This window comes from Aphelocoma coerulescens, chromosome 14 (genome assembly GCF_041296385.1).
Source record: "Aphelocoma coerulescens isolate FSJ_1873_10779 chromosome 14, UR_Acoe_1.0, whole genome shotgun sequence".
Lineage (NCBI taxonomy): Eukaryota > Metazoa > Chordata > Aves > Passeriformes > Corvidae > Aphelocoma > Aphelocoma coerulescens.
Genome location: NC_091028.1, coordinates 6,666,650 through 6,691,056, shown reverse-complemented (window position 1 = coordinate 6,691,056; position 24,407 = coordinate 6,666,650). Strand labels below are relative to the sequence as shown.

The window sequence follows — 24,407 nt, the reverse complement described above, 5'->3', positions numbered from 1 at the left end:
GGCCTGTTTTTACTTACAGCCTCTTATTGCACAGAGCATGCCCTGATCCCTGCTAGCCACAAAAACACTGAACTTGTCCATGATCTTGACAGATACATGATAAAGCATAAACTGTAGCTATGTAATCACTGTGAGTAAAAAACCCCCAACTTACTATTCCACTTTTTATATTACAAATTAATGAGATCAACACTTCTATTGCTGGTCCATTTACATATCTGCGAATTGTCTGTAAATCAGTGTTTCATTTTGAACTTTCACCATCCAATGCACCCTATGCCAGTAAGATCAATATCTGAGCTGTATTTCCATTATACAGCCTCTCTTGGTCACAATGGCTACTCAGCCTGCACTTTCAGACTTTGCTCTGAAAGTTCCTCATGCATAAAAGGGAATTATAACTACTCAACAAAAAAGCTTATCTCAAAACCACAGGTAAATTGTGTTCACTGCATGATGACTGGTAGTGGGAAGTGGGAGAGATACCTGTTCACTTATGAATTCTGGCTGCTTTCAAAGATACTGTCTAGGACACAGTAAGACAAGCAGATGGAATGGCATGGCTTGTCTTGTGTTTGCACACTAGGAATTCTATTGTCAGTGACTTTGCTTTCAAACAGCTTCGCTGTCACCTTAGCAAAGTAGAAGGGGGTACTTGGATATGACACATTTTCCTTCACATCATCATCCCACAAGCAAATGAGGGAAGGGAAAGGGAGGAGAAAGGTCAACACCTCTTTCAGATACTTAGCACTGCATTAGGGAAAAAAAAATCACTCAAAGCACATCAGTCCAACACAAGCCTGAAAAGCAGAACCTGGATAATTTGTTTCCAGGAAAAGCCTGTAGTCATCTGGCAGTGTGTTAATACTGCTTTAAAAATATTTATTCTTAGCTTCTAGCTAAGATAAAATATGGATGACAACTATTCAACAATTAAAAATGCAAGTATGAGGTGTTGAGGGAGAAGAAAGGAGACTATTTTTAACAGCGAATGTTTTCCTAAAGGGACAGTATTCTGCACTTATTACCAAGCAGCACCTCGAATGCAGTACATGATGAAGCACAATTAACCTCTTTCTAGTACCTTGAGTTGTAAGCAACATCTTTGGTTTAAAAATCAAGTGTTCTCTTTTCATATTCCACCGGCAAACTTATCTCTGTGTGAGGGGAATGTTTAAGTGATTTCAGCTCTAATACTTCAGCTCAATGGAAGTCAGGCTGTCATGCTTATAGTGGTTGGCTCAGCCTGAGGTACCACTTTTCTGAAATCCCTGGGAACTAACAAACAGGGCTGTCTCCTCCACTGATACTCCTAAGCTTCTCATTTTTTCTCCTTCAGCCCCAGAGCTATGAACATCTCCCCTGAGAGCCACTTTGAATTCCCATTCCAGTCTAACCACAAGGCAATTACCAGAAAAAAGGTGTACAAACGAAGAAGCAGCCACTACTTTAAGTGCCAGACCCTCCTATCCGGAAACTTGGAATACATCAGCATAGAGAAAAATAAATTTTAGTGAAGAGTGGGGACTGTTTATGGCACTGGATATTCTTGTATATGATTCCGAGTTGAGTTGTGAACACAAGATATGTTTGGCAGTTACAACAGAGCTGAAACTAATATAAGAGTGCAGCAGACACCATAAGAAGACACCATTACCATGCCACCAAATGCCACTCACCCCAGCTGAATTGCTTGCAGTGTTTGGTAGAGATGGTGATGCTTAGACTGACAAAGCAACTCTTTCCTAGTGTTCCTGTAATTTTGCTTTTTAGCAAGATGTGAGATTCCTAACAGCTGTACAAGGGCACTAATTCTGCACTTCAGAAAAAATGAAAGTGCAATGAAATAAGGCCATACTACTGGATTTTTGAGTAGTGACCGACACAGTGTTTTTTCTCAGCATAACAGTCGCTATTTGTGTAAAGACTCTAGGAATAGGGAGGGTGTTGCTGGAATTCACTACAGTTCTTACAGAACAGGTAATCTCTGGGATTGGGAAACACTGCTCGTAAATTTGCATGTACGGTCTGAACCGAAAGAGTCATGGTCTGCTGGATTTTTAGGTAACATCCAAAGCAAATGTTGACAGCAGCTTCTGCAGAACTGTAACAGAGGGCAAGACACAAAAGAAAACAATGTAAAGCAGGCATCTTGGCAATCACACGGCAATAGCCAGATTTCCTCGCCAACATCACACTGTGGTAAGGGCAGGTGAGACCTTTTAGCCCTCTGAGCAAACAAAGAGGCTGTACCAACACAGCTGCCAAAAAGCCGAATTACGGTCTTCAGCCTGCTTGTGAGTGACGGTAAATACCATCGCCCCGCTGACGAAGGCTACGTGAAAACCAAGCTGGAAATGGGCATAGCTGGTGACCGATGTTTGCCACTGGCGCTGGTGGCTGGTCTCAGGGAGAGCGGGGGTCGTGAGGCGCGGGCAGTGACCCAGCTCTCACCTGCGCTGTCCGGGGCCGGCTTTACCAGCGGAGCTTTCCTCAGCTCTCCACACACGTTCTCCTCCGTGACGAACAAGCCCAGGCAGGAGCGAGCCGAGCCTGGCGCGCCGGGCTCCCTGCCAGGGCGGCTCTGCCCTAACATGGCACTCGCTGCGGCCCGGGGGGCCCCGGGCTCGTCCCTCAGCGGCGCCGCCGACGGCCGGCCCCGCTCGCACCGTCCCGCCGAGGGCAGGGGCTCGCCGGCCCCTGAAGGCCCGGCGCTGAGGGGGCGGGAGGCCCTGGCAGAGCGGCTCAACTACGGCGGGCTGGAAATGGCGCCTGCCCGGCCCCCTCCCCGGGACAGGCCGCCCGCCGGGCGCGGCCGCCGCAGCTCTCCCCGGCTGCTTTGGGAACCGCAGCTGCCTTCCCCCGCTACAGCTCCCGTGAGAGGGCTCCGCCCTGGGCCTCGCCCTGTCTTTCCCGGGAAAAGCTGTCGCCCAGCTACCATCGAGCAGCTACCGTCCACCCCTTGCCCACAGTGCGCTGCTGCCCCTCGCTGTGCGCAGCTCCCCGGGACGGGGCCCCGCCGCCTCCCGCGCTCGGCACGGAGCGGTCACTCCTCCGGGAGGGTCAGCCGAGACGGAAGGCGGGGGCCGCCCGGGGAGCGGGACGAGCGCCCGGCCGCTGGCATCCCGTGCCCACCCCGCTCTGTTCGGGGGCCAGCGGGGGTAGCGCTGCGGGGACCGGCCCCGGCCGCGGGGGACGGCGGGCCGAGCGCCCCCGGGGAGGGCCGGGCGGTGGCGCGCCTGGATGCCCGCCCGCCGCCGAGTGGGAACGGGCGGGGAAAGTTTCTCCTGTGCGCGCCCCGTCTGTCCCTCCCTCCGCGCCCGCACACTCTCGCAGACACACACATTCACACCCCTCTCCCGCCGCCAGCGGCCGGGGGGCACTTTTGAAAGCCCTCCTGGTTCCACACCCAGCCGCCGCTGACATCATTCCCGCAGGAGGGCGGGGGGAGGCACCGCCGCCGCCAGACGGTCGCAGCCCCGGAGAGCTGCCCGCCGGCCCGCGCCCGTGAGTAGCCTCGGCCGGGCGGGGGGCGCGGGGGGAGCGGGGCGGCGGCGAGGGGAGCGGGCAGCGTCGCCGGCTAGGGGAGAAAGAAACCGCCAGAAGGGGGGAAAAATAAAAAGCACGCGTTTGTTTACTACGAAGCACATTTCATTTCGGTGGCCGCGGTGCCGCGGTGTCGCTGGGCCGGCCGGGGAGAGCGGTCCCGCTCCCGTCGAGTCCCGGCCCCGCTCCCTCGCTCCGGGCGTCGGGGCGCGGGACGGGGCGGGCCGAGGGGCTCCTCGCCAGTGAGTCCGGGCTGGGCCAAGCCAGTAGAAAGTTCGCGCTCTCCACGGGATGGTTCATTTCTGTTCTTTTTTGTAATCGACTCTCAGCGGAGTTCGCGTGTGTTGCAGTAACGTTGTAGCGGCTCTTGGCAGCTCCCGCCCTCCCCGCGCAGTGGAAAGAAAATACACTTAGATGTAATTCAGTGCAGATTTGGGTTTATGACGTTTTTGCTAGCACTAAACGTTTTTCCACTTGAGTCGAACTGCAGTTCCGCTCACTGCTGGTTTTTATCCGTATGTAATGCCCCACTTACACTGGGGAGGTTGTGTGCCAGATACTGGACAGGCAGCTCTCAGTAACATGGGTTGTCTGCAATATTGAGTATTGAATTTGAGAGGTCAGCTCCTTGTTTGGACATTTCTAGGAAGAACAGCAGACTTACCCAGGGCTTGCTCTTACTCACAGAATGCTGCCATCAAGAAACCTGCAGTTCAGCCTCTCCGTTCATTTCTTGGCAGGAGTACATTGTTCACACGGTGCAGGAAGGTATTTTTTTTTTCCTCCCAGTATGTAAATGATCAGTAGTTATTGCAGTATAGCATCTTAGAAGTATCTTCTGACTTGATACAGGGCTGTGAAGAAACTCACTGAATAGCTGTGAAATCCACACTGAATTTTGTTGGAATTTTCTTTAGGAACTTTGGAAGTAAACAGCTATGGTTGGCTCATCATCAGAAAAACGAAAAGTTGCTCTTTCTCTTAATTTACTTTCATATGTATGTACTCTGTACATACTGTGCTGTTGTGTTAACTATATAAAATAAGCCTTCTCACCTGCCTGAGTAGATGTTTTCTCTGTCAAATAAAAATAGTCTATAGTGACTCCTTCACCCAGACCTGCTCTCAGATGTTGAAGGCTTTGCTTTCCGTGTAATTCAGGAAAGAGCTGTGAGGCTGGACTGCTGGGGCTGAGGTGCCAGGTGGCTGCAGATGTGGGCAGGCAGGAATCCACACAAGTGGTAGGGGACTATTGGGCATGAGTTTTCCTGGGGGGAGAAACGGGAATTGCAGTTTGCTGGGGAGTCCTGCTACGTTTTTGTAAGAGCGTGTGTGACAAATGCCATCCTAAGGGATGCAGCTGGGGTATAGGTACTTGCCACAGCTGGCGAAATCAAAGTGGGAGTGGAAACAAAGACACATGGTAAACATGGCCACTAGAAGCTGATAGAGTTTATTCAGCATAAGATTTAAGGAGTTCACCTTTGATTCAAAGACATTGAAAGAAGGAACTCTTGCTGTTCTCTGAATCTCTTTGTGAACTTGTAGAGTTGAGTTAGGAAATAGATGGTTGGGATACCTGAGGGAAGATTCATCCTCCGTGCTGAATAAAGATGTGTACAGATTGTATCACACCAGCTGCGTGGCTGACAGGGATGTTACTGGGTAGCTGTCTGCCCAGCCAGGAATCCAGGAATTGCTCTGTCAATAGCCACCAACATTAACTGGAGCTGAAATGCAGCAATACCATGAAGACTCTTAGAAGGTGATCAGTTTCTTGTTAATATGCTCATTTGGGAAGGAAAATGGTGTGATAATTTCAGATAAAAACAACATACAGTCAGTAGACAAGACACTACTGGTGGTGTATTCTTTATTTGTGGTCTGGAAAGACTTCTATTGTAAACACATAAACAATGTTGATTATGCTGCGGATTTGCCAGTGAGGAAAAAGAGTGAGTTTTATTTGGTTACACAGATTTAAAACCTTGTTAATAAAGGAAGTTGTTCAACAGACTGAGCAGGTCAAGACTGAAGGCTGCTGCAACATTATTATCTTAGACAAAGATTCTGTCTCAGTTCATAGATGCTGGAGTTATTGTTGCTGGCCCACATTGCTTAGAAGAAATGAACATCTCCATCTTGCACCCATTTTCAGTTAATACACTTGACCCCTCTTGATTTATTAGCATCTCTTGCTTCACAGTTGCCTTATGTCTTTCTCTTACTTCCATTATTATGGCTTTTATTTTTTTTTGTCTTGTTTGTCTCAAGGTTGTTTCCCATCTCAGGTTTGACATTCCTTCAGTGATTAGAAGACTGTTGTACTCATGAGTCCCATGTGGTTATTTAGAGAAGCAAGACCTTCCTCTACTTTTGCTAAGTATATTAGGTGTAGGCTGTCTCCTTTCATAATGATGTTTCCCTGTCCATTTAAAAATGAGATCAGTGGCAGCACAAGGAGACTCTTCCCTTTTCACCTCAGCGGCTTGAATATGTTTTGGTTTTCCACTGGCACTTCACGTTTTATTTGTGTCTTGAGTAAGACATGACACCCCCACATAAATCAGGACAAGAATGCGTTTAATTAAAGAGATAAGTAGGTCTCTGGGGACAGGATCTTTTATATTGCTAGCTGTCAGATGTACTTTCCAGGTCCTCCTCCATGTTCCTGTTGGAAGAAGACCCAGCAGAATGAGGCACTGTGTTATACAGGAACTAATAAGAAAGAGATTTGCTCTGAAGTGAACCAAACACTGTATGTAAAATCCATGTGATACTTCAGCACAGCCAAATTTGAAAGTAGAAAGGAATGCACAGATTTTATTGAAATCACATTGGTCTCAGAGGGAATGCAGGGGAAACGTAAGCACAGTGCTAAGGAATTCCATTCATGGAGCTGTTCAGTGTTTGTTAGGGTTTGTTTTTTGGATGCTCAAAGCAAACCATGATCTTTGCAGTGGAGCTTCAGTTTTTGCTGGTTTTTTTTTTTGTTGAAAACTTTATTGTTTTAGAGAGTAGATAATTTTGTAAAATATATCTCAAAATGTCAGGTGATGCTTATGACTTCATTAGGAAGATAAGCATCATAATTATTAGAAAATATATCTTCCTGGGTGGGACTCAAGAGAAAGCCTGATGGCCCGAATTCATCCATCAAAGGAACTATTATTTCTCCACTGAATGGGGAAAATGTAATTACACCTTTTTATTTTGCCGATGAAGTTTCATGGGCAGGCTTAATGATGGTATGTGCATGCCAGGTGAAGCCTCATAATTTGGGTGTGACCTTAAAATACAACCCTCTGGCTGTGTAGAGATCTTCACAGGAGTCTGTAGGTGGAGCAGAAAGTGGACTGACTCAAATACCCCTTAAAGATAGCTATAGGATATATATTTATGGTTTGCTTCACTGATTCTTAAACACTGTGCTATGTTTGGAATTGCATGGGCTGCAAACAGCCAAGGTGGGCAGTATGAACACTCCCTTGGGTGTTTAATGCAGGTGTTTAGTGTCCTGAAATAGATGAAAATTCTGGCCTTCTTCCAGACAGAGACCTTCCAAAGGCCCTGGATGTCTCTGCTGAGATGCATGTGCTGCCAGGTGGGCTATGCACACTCACCTACTCTCCAGGGCTTGCAGTGCTCAATTCACAGAAGCAACAAACCGACTGCTTAGTTCAAAGGCAGAAGCAAAACCAAGTCCAGAGACTGCAGAACAGTCTGTGAAGAACTGAAGGGCTCTGGTTGAGCCTGCCCATCTGTCAGGGTGCTTGGTGTGCCCTTACCTGGCACTGTGTCTGTGCAGTGACCCAGGCACTGTCCAGCCTGGTCAAGATGCAGCTGCAGGGTAGAGCAAAGTGACCCAAGGGCTGAGGGGACTGAGCTGTTCCCATACAGCAGCCAGTGTAGAAGCGCTGTGCACTGAGTGTGCTCAAACAAGGGATAGAAATCTTTCTACCTGGACTTGTAGAGTCCACATGGCAACTTTATTGCACTGATTACAAATTACAGTGTAAAAATTGCATTCTGGAGGTAGGCTGAGTATTAAATATAATCCTGTGCTATAATGTTGCTGTCAAACAAAGTAGTAGTAGTCGTGGAGAGTTTGAGCTTTTTATTTTATAACCAACTGTTGTACCACCAATAGAAATGTGTTTTCACACTCTTGATAGATGATGTGTAAACTCTGAAATAACTAAAACCAAAATTTCTCAACACAGAGCTAGTCAAAGCCAAATCAAAACAAGCAGTTTGAAAATTTTACAACAGTGAACGCAACACATTTAATTGCTAGCAATTTCCACAGAGCATCTGCCAAAATTAAAACAATATCAGCTTTTATTTCTACAGAATTAAACACATTGCTTTCAATCTGGAAAGACAGACCTCTTCTGCCTTTGTTTGTTGGTTAATTAGGTGGAACATCATAAATCACTTGAGCTGTTCTGTTGTATCTGGAATAATCTCTGGATAAGCAGCAGTCTGTAGTCAGTAGAGCCCGGGGTATGAGATTTGCTCAGAACTATTTTAATGTGTAGTCAATGCTGCAGGTGTGCTTTTTTTTTCCTTTTCATTGACTCAGACTGAGGACACATTTTATCTGTCAACCTGATACAGAGATCTGGTATTTTACTTGGTCTGTCACTCCCTGCCCTGCCACAGTATTGAACAGGGACAACCTCGACACTGAAATGTGGCCACATAGTGATTGAGCAGGGGTGAGGCCAGGCCACACCTCAGTTCAGCTGTTTGTTTCAGGAGCAGGTTCCCAGGAGAGTTCTCATAGCTCGAATAGCTTATCAGAACAGTCCCGTGTCACTGTCCAGCTCCATGGAGCCACTGCTTCCCTGAGCCAGAGGCAGGGCTGTCCCAGCAGGCTGCCAAGGGCTCTGTGGTTCCTGACCACTGCCCTGGAGGGCTGGCAGGCAGTGGTGGCCCTTAGGCTACCCTCAGACAAGGGGCGCAGGCTGTGCTTGCTCTTGGAAGCTTTGCTGCCCACCTGAGAAACAAATCGTCCCTCCAAGCTGGCTGTGTGTCATCGTGATCACCATGGTGTTACTGTGCTGGGCAACAGCCAGCGCTGCTCCCAGCACTGCCTGCAGCCCTTGGAGCACGGCAGAGAATTCAGCAGTGCCAAGGGCATGGGTATCACGCAAAAGCGTGTTGCGAACACAGAGACCTCAATGAAGTAGAGAGGCTTCACAGGAGAGCAGAGCTGCAGGGTCCTCTCAGGACACCGTGTCTGTCGCCCTGCTAGCACAGTCCCTGCATCACAGAAATACTTTCTTGTGGAGGTGGCTCTCTTTTTTCTGTGCTGTGGTGATTGTAAGGCTGTTCCAGAATGTGACAGCTCTAAGAGTTGTAATTTACATCCTAAATGTGCTCACACCCGATTTATAGCCATTTATTTTAATCTCTAAGTTAGACAGTTCTTTTTCCTTCCATGTGTTTGCCTTGACCTGCAAGCATACCCCCATTCTGTCTTGATCTTTTAAAATGAACAAGTCAGAACGAGAAGTTCTTGTCTTGTTAAGCTTAGGAAAACAAGCTTTAAGTACTTTTAGACCCGCTTGATTGTTATGAAGGCTTTAATGTACACCACAGCTTTGTTTATATTGAAGTGGTATCTGGTGCACAACAAGCAAACTGGCTGAACAGAGAGGATGCAGTGAACACCTGAAATGCTGTGTGCTTTCTTTCATTTTCTAAGAATACAGTTAAGCTCTACGCATACATACTTCAAGTTACAAACATTTTATAACATGTTTTGCACATGCCTTTGCGAAAGCTGACAGAATACATTTATGTTTTGTAAGAAACCAGAAGCTGCAGTATACAAGCAGTTACTTCTCTCAAATTACTGCTGGGTTTTCTCAAACAGTATGTGCCCTTTGAGAACCAATCTCTTGATCCATGGGGTGTCTTTGATTAAAGGCTGTTTGTTTGTTAGCATTTGCCAAAGGCATGTGATGCTCAGTGTAAACTGAAGGTGGAAGAGCAAGGGGCTATGATGGGAATCAGGGATTAATTGCAGCCCTTTTGGGTGTTATTTAGTAATTTGGCAGCCTACCTTACACCACTGTGGGTTGTGTTGGGATTAGATGCAGATATAGAACATCTTAAATATGAGATTATTATTATCTAGTCTAAAAGTACAATTAAGAGAAAAAGTGCTTTAGGGAAACAGAAGAATGTGTAAAAGATTTACTTTTGAGGAAGGTGTGGTTTGTGCTGCTGGAGGAGGAAAAACATTCTCTTTCTGTTGACCACATAAAACCCTCTAAAATGCAGTTTTGAGAAGATGAAGTCTTAAAGACTTTCATTCAAATATGTCTGTCTGTGTAGGCAGCTGACTTCTGTACCTGCTAAATTGTCTTCTCAGCATATAGTGGCTGGTAGTCTCTTCTCTTTAGGTTTTGCTGGAGCATTTGAATACATCTATCTTGAAGTTTTTAAGCTTCAGGCTATATTTTAGGATTTTCAGGTAAGATGTCACAAGGCTCATTTTCCCTGTGACACTTCCCCACCCTACAACAGGGCATTGTGTTCCTGCTTTCCCATAGGTTCTGCTGGTTTCCTTCTGCTGAGTCTGCCCACAAAGGCTTCATGGCACAATGACTTTCCTCTGCAGTGCACACAGCAGGGCCATAGTGAAAGGAGTGGTAGGGCAAGTCTAAACGCAGCCCAAACTTGTTTGCAAATAAATGACTGACAGAGTTACTGAAGTGGCAGCAATGCTGGCATCCCTAGGTCAAAACTTTATTAAAAGCATTCCTAAGAAATTAGAAACATCAGCTTCTTTGGGTCTCCATACTTAAAGCTAGCATGTTGCATTTTTGCTGCAATTTGTTTCTTGGTTTTGTTTGGAAACATATGGAACAACAGGGTTAGAATTTCCTAGACTTCAGAGTTCTTTCTTGGTAGCATAGATATAATGAGGAGGACAGGGTGAGAAGGGAGGAAATCTGGAGAAGATCTGCCAGACCCACCTGTAATCACAGTCTCTCTCACTTTTGGTAACTAGGTGGGGTTTCTGAAGAGGAGACCAGATTTATTGTTTATGAAGTTGCTTGAGAAAGAGCTGAAAGGCTGCTTGAGCATCACCTCACCCACAGGTGATAGGGAGGCCAAGAACATGAGCTTGTTCACTCTTAGTTTGCTGTTGCTCAGGCAGTCCCACCAGTACCAGGAGGATGGACAGACATCCAAACACCATAAAACCAGAAAGTTTTATTAAGCTATAGGTGTACATTTGTATTAGCTGTGGTGTTCACAAAGAGCAGACCTCAGGGCTTTGGTTGCAAGGCATGATTTTCTGGAATAAAATAGATAAAAGCTAGGTCATACCATGTCTTGCAAGTTTGTCTCTGAGCCCCTGTATTTCACTATCAAAACACAACAAGTTGACTGCTGTAATTGTGCTGGAGGTTGCTGGGTCTTAACATAGGCTGCTGCAAGGGCACCAATAAATCTAGGTCTGATAGGATGACCCTACTTTCATTTTCTGTCATTGTGTTAAAAAAGCCATAAATATTCTAATTCAAATAGAACTCTAGGAAAGAGTGTGGATTATTTTTTTGCTGTATTGATTTTTTTTTTTTGCCTCCATACAGTGGTTGAGTGCAGGGAACATAGATTCATTTCCTTCTGTTTTCCTTGCTTTGTGAGGAAGGACTTTGAAAAGCAGGTGAAAGTGGCAATCTCTTTTCCTTCCACATAAAATAGGTAGCACAAAGAGCTGTGAGCTTGAGTGTGTTCTCAGTTCAGCAAGCAAAAAGAGCTGATGGTCTCTGTGCCATCGAGGGGCTCACAGGACACTTAGCCCTCTTGATTCCAAAGCCAGCATCAAGCAGGGACCTGAAATTTTATTTCATGTAGAACACACATTGTTCTTCGTGCTTAGCTTCATAGCAGGAAGAAATTGGGTGGGAGCCATCTGCTGTGTCGACTGTTAACTCGTACTTTGCATTTCCCTCCTGGGTCCCCATTCAGTATTGTAGAGGTGTAGTCAGAGCCATCCAGTGCTCCTTGGAGGTCTCTAACTGGCTGCAGAGACTGGTTGAAGGAGGACACTGCGTTTCTGTATTGACTGTTAGCTGGGTGACACCTGAGCATGAAAACAGGTCACAATCTGAATGTACCCTTGAACATGAAGAGTGTTGGTGTTCTCAACTGTTAAATTAACTCAGACAGAGGAAATAAAGAAACTGGAGTAAGTTGTTTCAACTGGTGTAATTATTCTCTTGGTATTACATTTCCTGATTTTCTCATCCTTTATGTTGTTTGATATTTAGTCGTTAGAGGATTGTTGAAATCCTCAAAGCTCTTGCTGGCATGGGAGAAAGTCTGCTGTATTCAGACTTCACTTTTGGTTCCAGTTCTGAGAATCACACAAGAAAAACAGAACCCTTCATACTTGATTAAAAAAAAAATAGAAGAAAGTTAACAGTATCACTCTGTTCTTTATAAACCAGGGAATTTTATGCAAGTTTAGAGACAATGGTCCAGGCAAAATGTGAGCCAACTTCTGAGTTCTCTGTCATGAGACACTATGAGATGTGGCACAAGAACTCTGAGCAAAACATGTAAATCCAAACAACTTATGATGCATCACAAGATGACAGACTTCTCATGCTACAACTATACAAACTTTTTCTTCTAAATTCACATAGTCAGACTTAGTTATAGCACTGAGGGGCAGAAGAATTGATAATTAAGGTTTGCTTTGATTCAGTTTTACACCAGTGACCTCAAGAAAGTTCAGCTGAACTGAATGCTTATTGATGGCCCAAAGACCTGCTGTTCTAGTTGCAGTGAAACATCTCAGTGCAGAGAGTTGCAGGTACAGTAACTTGTTTAGCAGGATCCTCTACCCCTTGTTTTGGGTGTGTCTTTTCAGCACACTAAATGTGGGTGTTGAGCAGTCTGCACACCCCCAGCCTCGGTCTGTGCAGAGTAGGAGCTGTTCTGCACAGATTTCACAGTGTTTCTAAGAGTATGAACCAGGATTGTCTGTGTGGAAGTTTTCTCATACATGGTCTCAGATGAAGATGATTAAAAAACCCTGACTTGATCTTAGGGAGTGAGGGCAGCAGCCAGTGTAGTAAGCTCCAGCCTTTCCAATGCAAATGAGCTCAGGATAAACATACATATGTGTTTCACTGGTTGCAAAAATCAAGTATGCACAAACATGAGAAACAGCCTGGCAGCAGAGCTGAACTGCATGGGAGGAAGGGAAAGCTTCTGTTGTGGAGATGGTATCTGGGTTGGAAAGCAGTGATAAAACTTCTGTTAAGAACTGTCAAAGACTATTTTCATTTTTGGTTGCTTGCTGTACTAAGCAGCAGAAAAACCTTAAATAGTCATGTTTCTTTGTACTGATGGACATTAAAGGCGAATTTTATCCTAAAGTTAAACTAAGGCTTTTCTGCAGGGGATGTGTTTGTGTGTGTGATTTGACATAGGGAGACAGTCCAGTTTTGAAATGTGTTTGCTTGTGACAGTACAGAAATGTTGGAAACCCTGGCCTAGATACCTTATTTTGCTATGCAGTTCTGTGGTGGTTGTAGTGTCCTATCTTGTATAAAGGTACTTGTCTCTGCATGTCCAGGAGATTATAGCAGAGGCCTTTCTTAGCCTCTTGTTCTAAAGCTCATTGGGCTCTGCCACGGCAAGTGTAAACTACTGCTTCCAAAAGTCTGCATTACTGAAAAGATTTGAGAGAAGTGTGACTGCTGCATTTATCCTCCCAGTGCAACATGGAGCAGCACTGGAGCATTACCCAGAAACAATTCTTCTGCGCTAATTGAAAAAAATATGTGTTGTTACTATAACTGGCTTTCTGTTTTCAATGTGTTTTGTGCAAGTATCCTGCAACTTAACAGCATCTGTGGGAAACCTTATTACCACAGCAAATCTGGATGTGTTCAGTGGGATTCCTGTAACTTACTCTTTCTGGATCCAGTGGCAGTCTGCACTTGTAGCTCAGCAGTACCTGTACATTTCTGCCTTACACCATACCTTGTGAAGTGGTATTAAATGCTGAGGCTTGCAATTGAAGGAATTCATGTTGACATCCAATGTCATCCTTACTATAACCCCTGAATCTGTTTTTAATGGCACATGTGATGAGCTAAGTCAAATATTATGTTCTCTTTGTCAGAGCTTTGCTGGAGATTAGTACAGGGAGGTTCCTGAAATAGCTACAGATTGACAGGAGAACTGAGCTGGAAGGGGCCTGTGGAGGTCTCTAGTGCAGACTCTGGCTCCAAGCAGGGGGTTAGATCAGGACGTTCTGGGCCTTGCTTCAGTCAAGTCAGGAAGATGTCCAAGAATGGAGATCCCACAGCCTCATGGGCCCTGTTCCAGTACTTAATCATGCTCATTGAATATAATTAATACTTTTTTCACAATTGGAATATTCTTTGTTGCAACTTGTAACTGTTGCTTGTAGTCTTTTCATCACACACTTCTGAGAAGAGTGGCTCCATCATTGTAACTGTACTGTGTCCAAAAATCTTTTCTCATAAATGTGTGTGTGTGTGTGTAAAAACTGTTAAAAGAATTCAAGCCACTTTGGGGAATGGTGAACAGTATCTGTTGCATCATCCCAGTCTTCATCAATGCCTAAAGGCAGTGTACTTAAAAATCATGAACACCTTGACCTGAGAGCATAGTGTGTTTCAACTGCAAATGAGAGAAGGTGAGAAATCACTCTGCCCAGGAAACAGTTCATGGTAAATAAGAAAAGGAGTACAGCCAGTGTGCAGAATGGCGTGTTTACAAAGTGATTGATTGGTAATACATTAGTAGAGTAAGACTTCTGAACATTAATGCAAACAGTGCTCTGTAACTGTGTCCATCCCTTGCTCATAGGGAGAGGAAAGGAGCTGCCTGCTGCAAGCAGAGGTTCCCAGGCAGGCTGTCCTCAGAGGATCGGGGAAGGAAGAGCTTCTTGCTGAGGGAGTGGAAGAATCTTGAATCTTCACAGTAAGCTTTTGAATTCCAGACTTGTGTGGAGTGGACAAGGACTAGTAGTTGTCTCTGAGAGATGAAATCCAGAATTTCTGCCTAGAGAGGGGTGCAGATACTGTAGTAGTATCTGTGATGTTGCTGGCTGCATCCTGGAAGAGGGGAGCTGCTCTTTGCTTCCTGCCCACAAATCACAGAGAGTTTCTCTGGAAAACTCTCCTCCCTTCATTATTCCTTGTGCAGGCTGGGATGAACCACAGAAACCCCTTGGTCTCCACGGGAAGGGAAAGTTTGTAGGAGTGATTGAGGTCTGTGCACTTCTGGGATCCTGCTCCAGATGACAGACTGGATAACAGTTCTTGTTGTCTTTTCCTGGTATTAATTACTTGGAAATGGTCTGTCTCCTTCCTTTCCCCAGTGTATTTCATTCCTGTATCCATGTGTCATTGTTGTAGCACTGTGTGCACAGAAGTTGTAGCAGCTTATGAAGGGAGCAGTTGCCAGCAAGTCAGGAGGAGGTATCTAAAGATGGTTGTTAGGAAGGGTCTTTGTAACAGAAACATCAGACCTTTCTTATTGTTTTTTTTTTGTTGTTTTTTGTTTCTGGTTTTTTTTTTTGCAAAGACAAAACAAGAATCTCTTTCATTTAATCTTGGCTTTATTTGGGTAAAACAAAAAATGTCTTCTTCTCACCAGCCATACAGGTTTATCTGTCCTGTCTGAAACACTTCTCTTTATGGCTGAAAAGAGTAAAACTAAAACATTTACTTGACTGAAGAGAAAGTGGATTCTTCGGTGCTGGCAAGTCTTGCTTTTGCAAGATTGGTTTTAATTAGATTGCATTTTTTGGTCTCACTTTATGATACTTCATGTAATAAGATGAAATTGTATTGTTATTCTTAAAACAATACCGAGTACAATTTGGTTCTCTCTCCTTATATGGCAGATGATTGTTGCATTATTGAATGCTTAGATACCATCTGTGCAAGAAATGAAAAAGAAAAAAACCAGACACAAGACAAGAGGGTGCTGTGCAAAAACTGGTACATATCACAACAAAAACATTTTGATGTGGCATTATGCAAACCCACAAAATATCTTCTTTTCCTTTTTCCTTCCTTTCAGTCAAGCAAGGCTCGATAGAGAGCCATGAGTGACATTTCTAGAAGCAGAACTGCATTCACAGGACCTGGAGTCATACTGTAGAATCAGCTCATTGGAGGAAATTGCCAATTTCTGTCCTTTGTTGTGGCTGAGAAGGCAAAGTTTAACAGAGAGGAAATGGGAAGGAATACACACTTGAGTAGCTGCTTTTCCTATTTCAGGGTTTGACTTGGCTTTCCCATTCAGTCATTCCAATTAGATACGGATATAAGGCTATCCACTTACTTTTCCCAAAAGCACTTTAATGCTGTTTTCCTTTGAGCTTGTTATAACTCTGTACTGCAGTACAGAGATGGAGATGGAGAGGATTAGTCTGGAACTCCTGGTTTCTATTCACTGAGTTATTATGCTGTTAATTATCTTTTTGTTAAAGTTTTGCAGAGTAGTTATTATTTGCCCTGATGAGAGTGCCAGTGGAGCTGCTTTAAAAATGCTGTCAGAGTAGTCCTTTTATTTGGCTAAATTATTCATGTGGTTCATGATTCCAGTAAATGGCAGTAGGAGAGAGGGGGTTAGACATGAAAAAAATCATGGAAGTCTTAAAAAAAAATTCAGAGCTGCCCTTTCTTCTAGATATTTACTGTGTTATGTGAATGGCATCATTTGACATCACAGAATGTGTCCAAAGCAAAAGAAAGGGAGAAATATGCATTAATGTACTGATGAGTGATAACATGCAGATGATGTACAGAATGGTGCACCTTAACTGCAAAGATCTGCAAGACTGCAGATTCCTTATAGCACATATTAATTTGCGAGAATTTCTGTCTAAGAGGGGATATGTCAAGCAATTGCATTTTTCTGAGTATTAGTAGCAGCAGTTTTCCCTAAACTATTTGTTATGTGCCTACAGATTTCCTGGGGTTTCCAGTTGAATACAATTTCTGATTCTCTTGTACATGAGAATGTATTTTTTTCCACATGAGATGTGACATTGTAGTAAGTGGGTTAAATAAGGTATGAAGGTAATAGGTAGCCTACAGAGAGTATTAAGTGACTGAACATAAAATAACTCACTGGATTATTATGTGACTAACAGGTTTGTTCAGCCCCACCATTGGGAGCAATATATTGAAGAAAATAGTAGTCCTTAGTCATTATTCAATGGATAAAACTTTTAACTGTATGAACAAAGGATGTGAGACCTAAGGTACAACATAGGTGTTACTAAATGTAGGAGGTAGTTCTCGATGCACTTAATTTTGTTCTACAAGCATCCTTTTGAAATCTGGTCCTTCCTTCTTTGGAAGGATGGTTGAAACAAGACCTTACTACAGTCAGTGGAAATTCTAGCATCACTGCACATGAGGCTGTAATTTGAAAAGCACTTCTCTCAAAGCCAACATGAAGGAGTTTTCCATCCTTGCTGGAGAAACACACAGAATGAAACTTCTTTATGTGTTTATTCACGGCAGCCATCACGCTGGAAGGTTGCAAAATGCATCTCTTGGCTTCATTTCAAGTTGTGATTCATTTTAACAGCCGTGATGCCAGCTAAGTATCTCTGGAGATGGAACATGTCCTGTGGACTCAAACTGCATCTGATGTTCCTGTCTCTAACAGCACCATAACTGCAGGTTGATCCACTGACAGCTTTTAAAGATTGTTCATTATACTTTCTTATGTTCAACAGATTTATCTCAGCCTAAAGCCTCCCCAGAGCAAGGATGTTGATTCTCCTGGCCTTCATTATTGTGTTTCACATAACCTCAGCAGCGCTGCTGTTCATCTCAACTATTGACAATGTAAGTGTCATTTCTTCTTGTTTTCTCTCAAACACACAGGGATTTCTTTACTTCATAAAAATTGAGTTTTTCTTCTGTATCTTCAGCTTGCTTTCTGAGAGGACCTAAGTTTGTTAGGCACACTGGTGTTCTTAGACCTTTCTGTAACAAAGGTGGATAAGGCTATCCATGCATGTGCCATATATTTGTATGGCATCATGTTGTAAGTTCAAGGCATGCAGCAGATCCTCTCCCCTGGGAGAGACTTGGCCAGGGAGGATATTTACAGGGTGGAGCCCTGGGGACATGGTTCAGCTGGATATGAGGGAGAGAGGGGGGGAAAAATCCACTGTCCTTTTGTGTCAAGTACATGAAATCAAACAGCTGATTATTAATGTGTGGGGATAATTTTAGTCAAGGTGTGCTTTGCCTCACAAGTGTCTGTCCCAGATGGCCAGTTAAATCATGAGAGACACCATGAATATGTTTGTGTGCATTAGGTTGAAGCAGTTTCAGCACGAAGTTTTAGAATATTTTATGTTGCATTATTTTCAAATTTCCATTTCATTTTTGTGATCAGAAAAAATTTACTCTCCAATATTTATATCTAACTTTTAATGGAATTTTCCATTTTCCAGAACAGTCCACTATTCTGATCAGTAGTCTGTGCATTGAAATCTGTCTATGAGGTCTGATGTATGTACAGGCTTTTGATATTAAAAAATTTGCTCCTGAAAATACTGTTTAGTGAAGACTATGCTCTAAGTGAAATGATGTGTTACCCACAACTTTTTATTGCAAAATTGTACAACTGAGATGTTACATTTTAGTCAGCTGGTTGATTGTTCCATGGAAGTAGGTCATTATTTGAGCACTAGAGCAGGTTGTCTTACACTGCTCCCTTGACTATTTAGAAAGCAAAGACAGTAGGCAAAGCAACTTACTCTTAGTTCAAATCTGCTACGCACAAACCAAATTATTACAGAAGTAAAACCCTAAGCACTCTGCTTTGTGTCATTAGCTACTTTTGAACAATTAAAAACTTTATCCATGCAACCATCTTCTATTAGAATTTATATTATGTATCTATATGTTATATAGAGTTCAGAGATGAAAAAGAATATATTAACTTGAACTGTAAAACCCAAACAAATGGCATCCTGAGAAAGTAATTATTTTTGTTGAAACACAGTGTTCCTTTTATCCATATGCCTACTACCATAATATATTATAGTTTTTACTGCAGTATTGTTTGCAAAGCTGCACAGTAAGCTCAGAGGCTTCTGGAATATCTATTTAAGCAGCAGATCCTACCAGGAATTGTACTTAAGTGTCATATTTTTTGTAGCTCTAGTCAAAACAAAGGCCTGGGTAGCTATTGGAATGGGAATGGGTTTCCTGAGGAAATGCCACTTGTGGAGACCTTGTCATTTTCCAGGCTACTGTAAAAATCTGTTCAGACACTGTATTACCATCTTGCCTTGAATGTCAAAACCTCAAAATAGAAAAACCACAGGGGGATCTTAATTTGTCACCAGCCATTACCAGACAGATGCCACAGTGTACCTCAGCACAGCTGCACTGCATTGCCATTAATCACTTCGGTGGCAGGAACCAGGACATCTATAAGGGACTTCTGTTTCACAGGTGATGCTATTTCCTGCAAATTAGCACATGCTGTACCCTCAGAGAGGTGTGCATCCTAAACAGGGTCTGGGTGAACAAAGCACACTTTGTCTAGGTGTCTCAAGGAGTGAGCAATCACTCACAATCCAAAATTTCTGACCAAATAGCGGAAATCCCTTGTGCTTCGGGATGTTTAAGATTCCCTTACCTACTTCACAGAGGTCTAAAATGAGAATGACTTCGGGGTAATTATATAACCTTTATTCCAAAATGCCATGAGATCTCACATTTCATTTGAGTGGTTAAGTGTCCAGAAATGAACAGAAAATTGTTCCAGCTGATTTATCTGATCAGTAGACACTTGGATAATGAAGGAGTTTTGTGGGTTTTGTTTGGTTTTTCTCCCTGTAAGAGTCCTTTACTTTTATTTTGCAGGCCTGGTGGGTGGGAGATAACTTTTCTACAGATGTCTGGAGAATGTGTGCCACGAATGTGAGCATCTGTAGGGCTATCACTGATGAATTCAATGGTGAGTGTCTTTCCATGCCTGTATCTATGTTCCTTCAGCAGATCTGGTGAAATTGCTACGAAATTTGCAGGGACAGTTATATAATTCTTTGAAAATCTGCATGTTCTAACTAGGCAGGTCTTCTAAAAACTTTAATACTGGTTTTTCATTTTGGAAAGACAATTGTTCTAACAGTTTCTGTGAGAGGAAAGCAGAAGGAACTGTCATGTGCACTTAACAGACCAGTGAAAGAGAGTAAACGCAAGCAACTAACAAGGAGTGCTAACGAGTTCTTAAAAAATTAGATAGGTAACAACAGTGAAGTCATCTGAAGTGAGAGAATTTGCCTCAGAATTGAACTAAAGAACCTAAGATTACTGACTGTGTACAAGAACAGGGGAAAAAGTGGAAGAGAACACAAGCTGCAGTTTTTACAAAGAGGTCTTAATATACAGCCTAGTGTAATATCCTGCTTTACAAAAATTGGAAGTATTCTCAAATGTTGTATTTATTTCTTGACATTCAGTCTGTGTGTACATAAAAGAGCTACATAATTTGAAGAACTGTGTACCCATGAAGTAATTTTATTTTCCAAGCATCAGGTCGGTTTAGGGCCTGTAATGTGCAGTGAGCCGATCCCCTCCACACAGGGCATCTCAGCTAACACGGATTTAAGGGTTTGCATTTGTTCTCTGTATTACTGTGTGTCCATTGCAGTCAGGTACCCACCCTGGGGAGATGAGGGGGGTGGCTGAGGTGTGTCTGCTGCTCTCAGGGCTCCTGCCTGCAGCATGGCTGTGCTGGAGGAGAGAAGCCATGGGAGCTCAGCTGTGTGACACAGCTTGGGACTGCGAAGTTACACAGAGCAGCTGCATATGGTTAAAAATGTATTGGATACTTCAGCTCCCAGTTACAGTGAAGTAACTGACAGGATGAAAAGCCTGAATGAGAGGAACCTTTTGTGCCAAGGGTAGATATCCTGTCTGGTTACATCCTCCTGGACAGAGCTGTCTCCAGGTCTGGTGGGGGGGCTGGGGTCTCCATTTGGAAGCTGTTTGGGATAGCTGGTGGTTTCACTGTGCTTCTAGGACATCGATGGCAGCAAAGGATGTGGTGTGGCAGAAGTAGTCTCTTCAGTATTCTCATTCAGTTTGATGAGAAGCTTTTAGAAGTCTAAACCACTGGCTGTATTAATACCAAGGAAGCAGAAGAGGACCAGCCTCTGCAATGCACAGACAACTGCTTTGCTGCATCTACTGAACTGCTTACACAACACAGCTCTGCCCCTTTACTCCTTGCAGAAGTAGGCAAAGAGAGAAACTATTTTTAATCAAGGCTGCTTTGCTTTTGCAGAGTATCAGTCAGTTCAGGCTGTTCAAGCTGCCATGATCCTGTCTACGATTCTCTGTTGTGTGGCATTTCTGGTTTTCATTCTTCAACTCTTCCGTCTAAAGCAAGGAGAAAGATTTGTGTTAACCTCTATCATCCAGCTCCTGTCATGTGAGTGATTTTTCAACACTTTTGACTTTAATGATGTTTTTGTGAAAGTAGGAAAGGGGGAAAAAGGTTTCAAAAAGAATGAGCTGCTTGAGAACTCTGTAGTGCTCTTGAGGCCATAGCTTATCCTTCATATTTGTTTAAACAGTGAACTGTTCCATTCTGTAATATTTAGGCAGGTAAACATGGATGTCATCACTGCTCAGAATAAAGTAATTTAAACTTCGAAGGGAAAGAATTTGAGGTTCTGAACTTCTTGTACACATTAAATAACTCTGTAATCGTTACAGGCAAGTACTCACTTTGTTTTTTGTCAGACTTTAAAACTAACCAGATGTTCAGAATCATTTTCTGTTCAAATGACATAGGTACACAACAGCACTTCAAGTTTAAAGCATGCTAAAGAAACTGAAAATGTCTTGAAATGCTTCCAGGTTAGTTTGAACATGGAAAACGAGTGTCTGCAAAGGACATTGGTGGGAGCAGCTGACAGAAGAGAGACAGGGGACAGTATTGATAATGTTTTAAGGTGCTAACCTTTATTATTTTCTTCCTCCTGCAGGTCTGTGTGTTATGATTGCAGCTTCCATTTACACAGACAGGCATGAAGAACTGCACCAGAGCCATGGATATGGAATGGAAGTTTCCAAAGGCCAATATGGCTATTCCTTCGTCTTAGCCTGGATTGCGTTTGCCTTTACCCTGATCAGTGGAGTGATGTACTTAGTATTAAGGAAGCGTAAATAAATGTCAGCATCTAGTTATTTCTGTCACTGCAGTACAAAACCAAATTCCAGTAACCATTTTGTATATAATCATTTACATGGTTTTGTAGTAAAGGTATTGTTTCTCTAAAAATGTACTGTGTTCTTGATATGAAACAGAATTAAAAAAAAAAAAAAAAGAAGGCAGGTGAGTGAAATGCCTGGCACCTCCAGGTCAGGGGTTGGAGCAAGATAGAGCCAAGTTATTTCTTTTAAATATTTCATCATCATCATAAATGGTTTTCCTTTACTAAACAGTTTGTTCCTGGCCTCTAGTAGATTGCAAATAAAGCCCATGCAAATTAATTTGTAAGCAATATACTAACTATATTCCTGGACCAGATCTACCCCTTTGAAATATGTTAAATATAAGGGTATGTAAAAAATGAGGCCCAAATCACAATGGAAAAGCAAACAATTATAAAGCCCAAAGCTGCACTCAGAGCGTCTGTCCTGGCACAGGACCAGTGTTCTGCTCTTTATAATGTGCAGTAAATGTCATCAAGTTTTTATTAAAACCACTTGCTTTGCAAAAGTAAACAAGTCCTTTTTGTACTCCAGCAATGTTTCTCTTGATTGTCTTTCACATTTAATTTAAGCACACAGAGCCTTTGGTGGGAGCACTTATCAGCCAATTCCCTGTTCAGCTTGGGCCCAGCACAGCTGGGGCAGTGAGGAACTCCCCACTCCAGTCCCGAATCCCTTCAGCTTAGCCTTGGGCAGCCTTTCTGGGAGGGAGAAAAGGGAAACAAAAAAGCATTCCTGTGCCTACAGCTGCAGATTTCTAAGCAGACTAGTGATCAAACAATGCCAAATGCAGGTTTTTGCAGCCAAACTCAACATGTTTATTATACTGGGCTTTTATCACGTAGTGATTTCAGGGTTAATGTGTCCTGTACAAAAGCATTCCCTGAGCCTGCCCATTAGGAAATTGGCCTTTAAAAAATTAATTTTAAATTCCTTTCTGAACTTTACTGGAACTAAACACTGCTACTAAACAAATCAGAATGCAATTACTATGCTTATGAATTCCAGGATAGGTTTTCAGGATAACATGACTTGGTGGTTTTTATTTTTCAGTAGTTTTGTGAGCTAAATCTTTTGCTGTAATACCAGGCTTAACTGCTCAGCAGTGTAATACTGGCTTTGGCTGATGGTGAGTTTGGAGATCAGTGTGGAGAATGAATGAAGTGGCCTGTTCTGGTTAGTCACAGCTTTGATGCTGAAGTACAGATTTGACTTTTGAAAAGCTCTAACCATTTATTTATTTATTTCAGTATATTCACTACAGCTGGCTCAATACACAGGCAGTAAAAAAGTTTTAAATGAGGTATTACACTTAAAGTGGAATAAGTTCAGTATCATAAGGTAGTGTAACTCTACTGAAGTTAATACTTACTACAGCAGTTGATGTCTAATGTAGTCAGATAATGAAATTTTATCTGATTTCTTCAGATTTATCTTTGATTTGTTACAAAGTAGAAGTTCAGGTGCACAGCTTTTTAGGAACTGTCTCCAACATGAGCGACAGGTCATATATTCCATCTTCATTCCTTCAACATCCTGAAATGCTTTGGCATGTACTGCTTGTCTTTTGGGAGCAAAGAAAGCCCAGTAAGACTGTCAAAAAATTAGGATGAGCAAGCAGGACATCACAGTAAAAGTAATAACAATAGTAAAAAACCCAAATCAGTTTGAAGAAAAGGCATTCTCCCCAGTCTAGCATGATGCTAGTATTTTGTCAGGTGTTTTTCCTCTTAGTGGGGGTGCTCTGAATTTCAAGAATTATTACCCTACTTTTTAAAAAAGTGTTTCTATAGTTTGCTGAATTCATTTCAGGTTCAAAACCTGAGTTTTTGCTAGCAAGCAGAATTTGTCTTAAACAAATAGATGCAGTTTTAATGATGAAAGTAGATAGACTGTTAATTAGACATTTTGCTACATTTGTTAAACTATGAAATAATAAGGGAAATTCTTAAGCAAATATGGATTAAAGCTCTAATATCTCGAGGACACTCCTGAAAAATTCTAAGTTAAGCTTTTATGCCACTGACTTGCAGAGATGCTTCAGTTTCTTGCCTTGATAATGCTCAGGTCATTTATACAGCAAATACTTAAAGATGTAGAGCACATGAACACATAGTTTAATTCCACAGTAAAAGCTCTGTCCCTTTATAATAAAGTGAAAAGCACACACACAACAAACACTGATGCACAACACCTCCACTTGTGTACAAACACCAGCACATGCATGACGCCACATGGAACAGATGGGAATGTTCTGCACAGCAAGTGAACAAATACCAAACCAGTCTGAACTAGAGTTTGAGCAGGACAAACATATTTTTTTTTTCTACCTTATATGCCTTTAAAATATACCATTTCCTATACTCTATATATTCTGAGAATGTACATGAAAATAAAGTTAAAACAAATTCTTGTGCTGTAATAGCAAACTCAATACATTTAGCAATCTGACCTTGTCTTTAAGCTTGGGATATATTTACACAATGTTGAATGAGAAATAGTTGAGTATTTGTGTGAACAGGTAAAATTAAATTCTTCCTGCCTGTACTAGAACCACAAGCTGATTATTTTTGT

The 24,407-nt window shown here is 42.8% G+C and overlaps 1 protein-coding gene across 2 annotated transcripts; it reads left to right on the top strand.

Moving 5' to 3' along the window:
* The first annotated feature begins 3,334 nt into the window (after nucleotides 1-3,334).
* On the top strand, nucleotides 3,335-24,392 carry EMP2 (epithelial membrane protein 2). 2 transcript variants are annotated; one of them, XM_069029561.1, is made up of 5 exons: nucleotides 3,335-3,510; nucleotides 17,321-17,432; nucleotides 19,473-19,566; nucleotides 20,899-21,045; nucleotides 21,605-24,392. In XM_069029561.1, the coding sequence occupies exons 2-5, from the start codon at nucleotides 17,355-17,357 to the stop codon at nucleotides 21,787-21,789; spliced, it is 504 nt and encodes a 167-aa protein (XP_068885662.1). In that variant the 5' UTR covers nucleotides 3,335-3,510; nucleotides 17,321-17,354; the 3' UTR covers nucleotides 21,790-24,392. The 2 variants fall into 2 exon arrangements, with proteins under 2 accessions (XP_068885662.1, XP_068885663.1); XM_069029562.1 differs by lacking the exon at nucleotides 3,335-3,510 and adding an exon at nucleotides 14,463-14,541.
* Nucleotides 24,393-24,407: the final 15 nt, after the last annotated feature.

Coding starts and splice junctions, on each gene's coding strand:
- EMP2 (XM_069029561.1), top strand. CDS start 17,355: ATGTTGATTCTCCTGGCCTTCATTATTGTGTTTCACATAACCTCAGCA. Junction 17,433..19,472: donor TCATCTCAACTATTGACAAT/GTAAGTGTCATT, acceptor TTTATTTTGCAG/GCCTGGTGGGTGGGAGATAA. Junction 21,046..21,604: donor TATCATCCAGCTCCTGTCAT/GTGAGTGATTTT, acceptor TTCCTCCTGCAG/GTCTGTGTGTTATGATTGCA.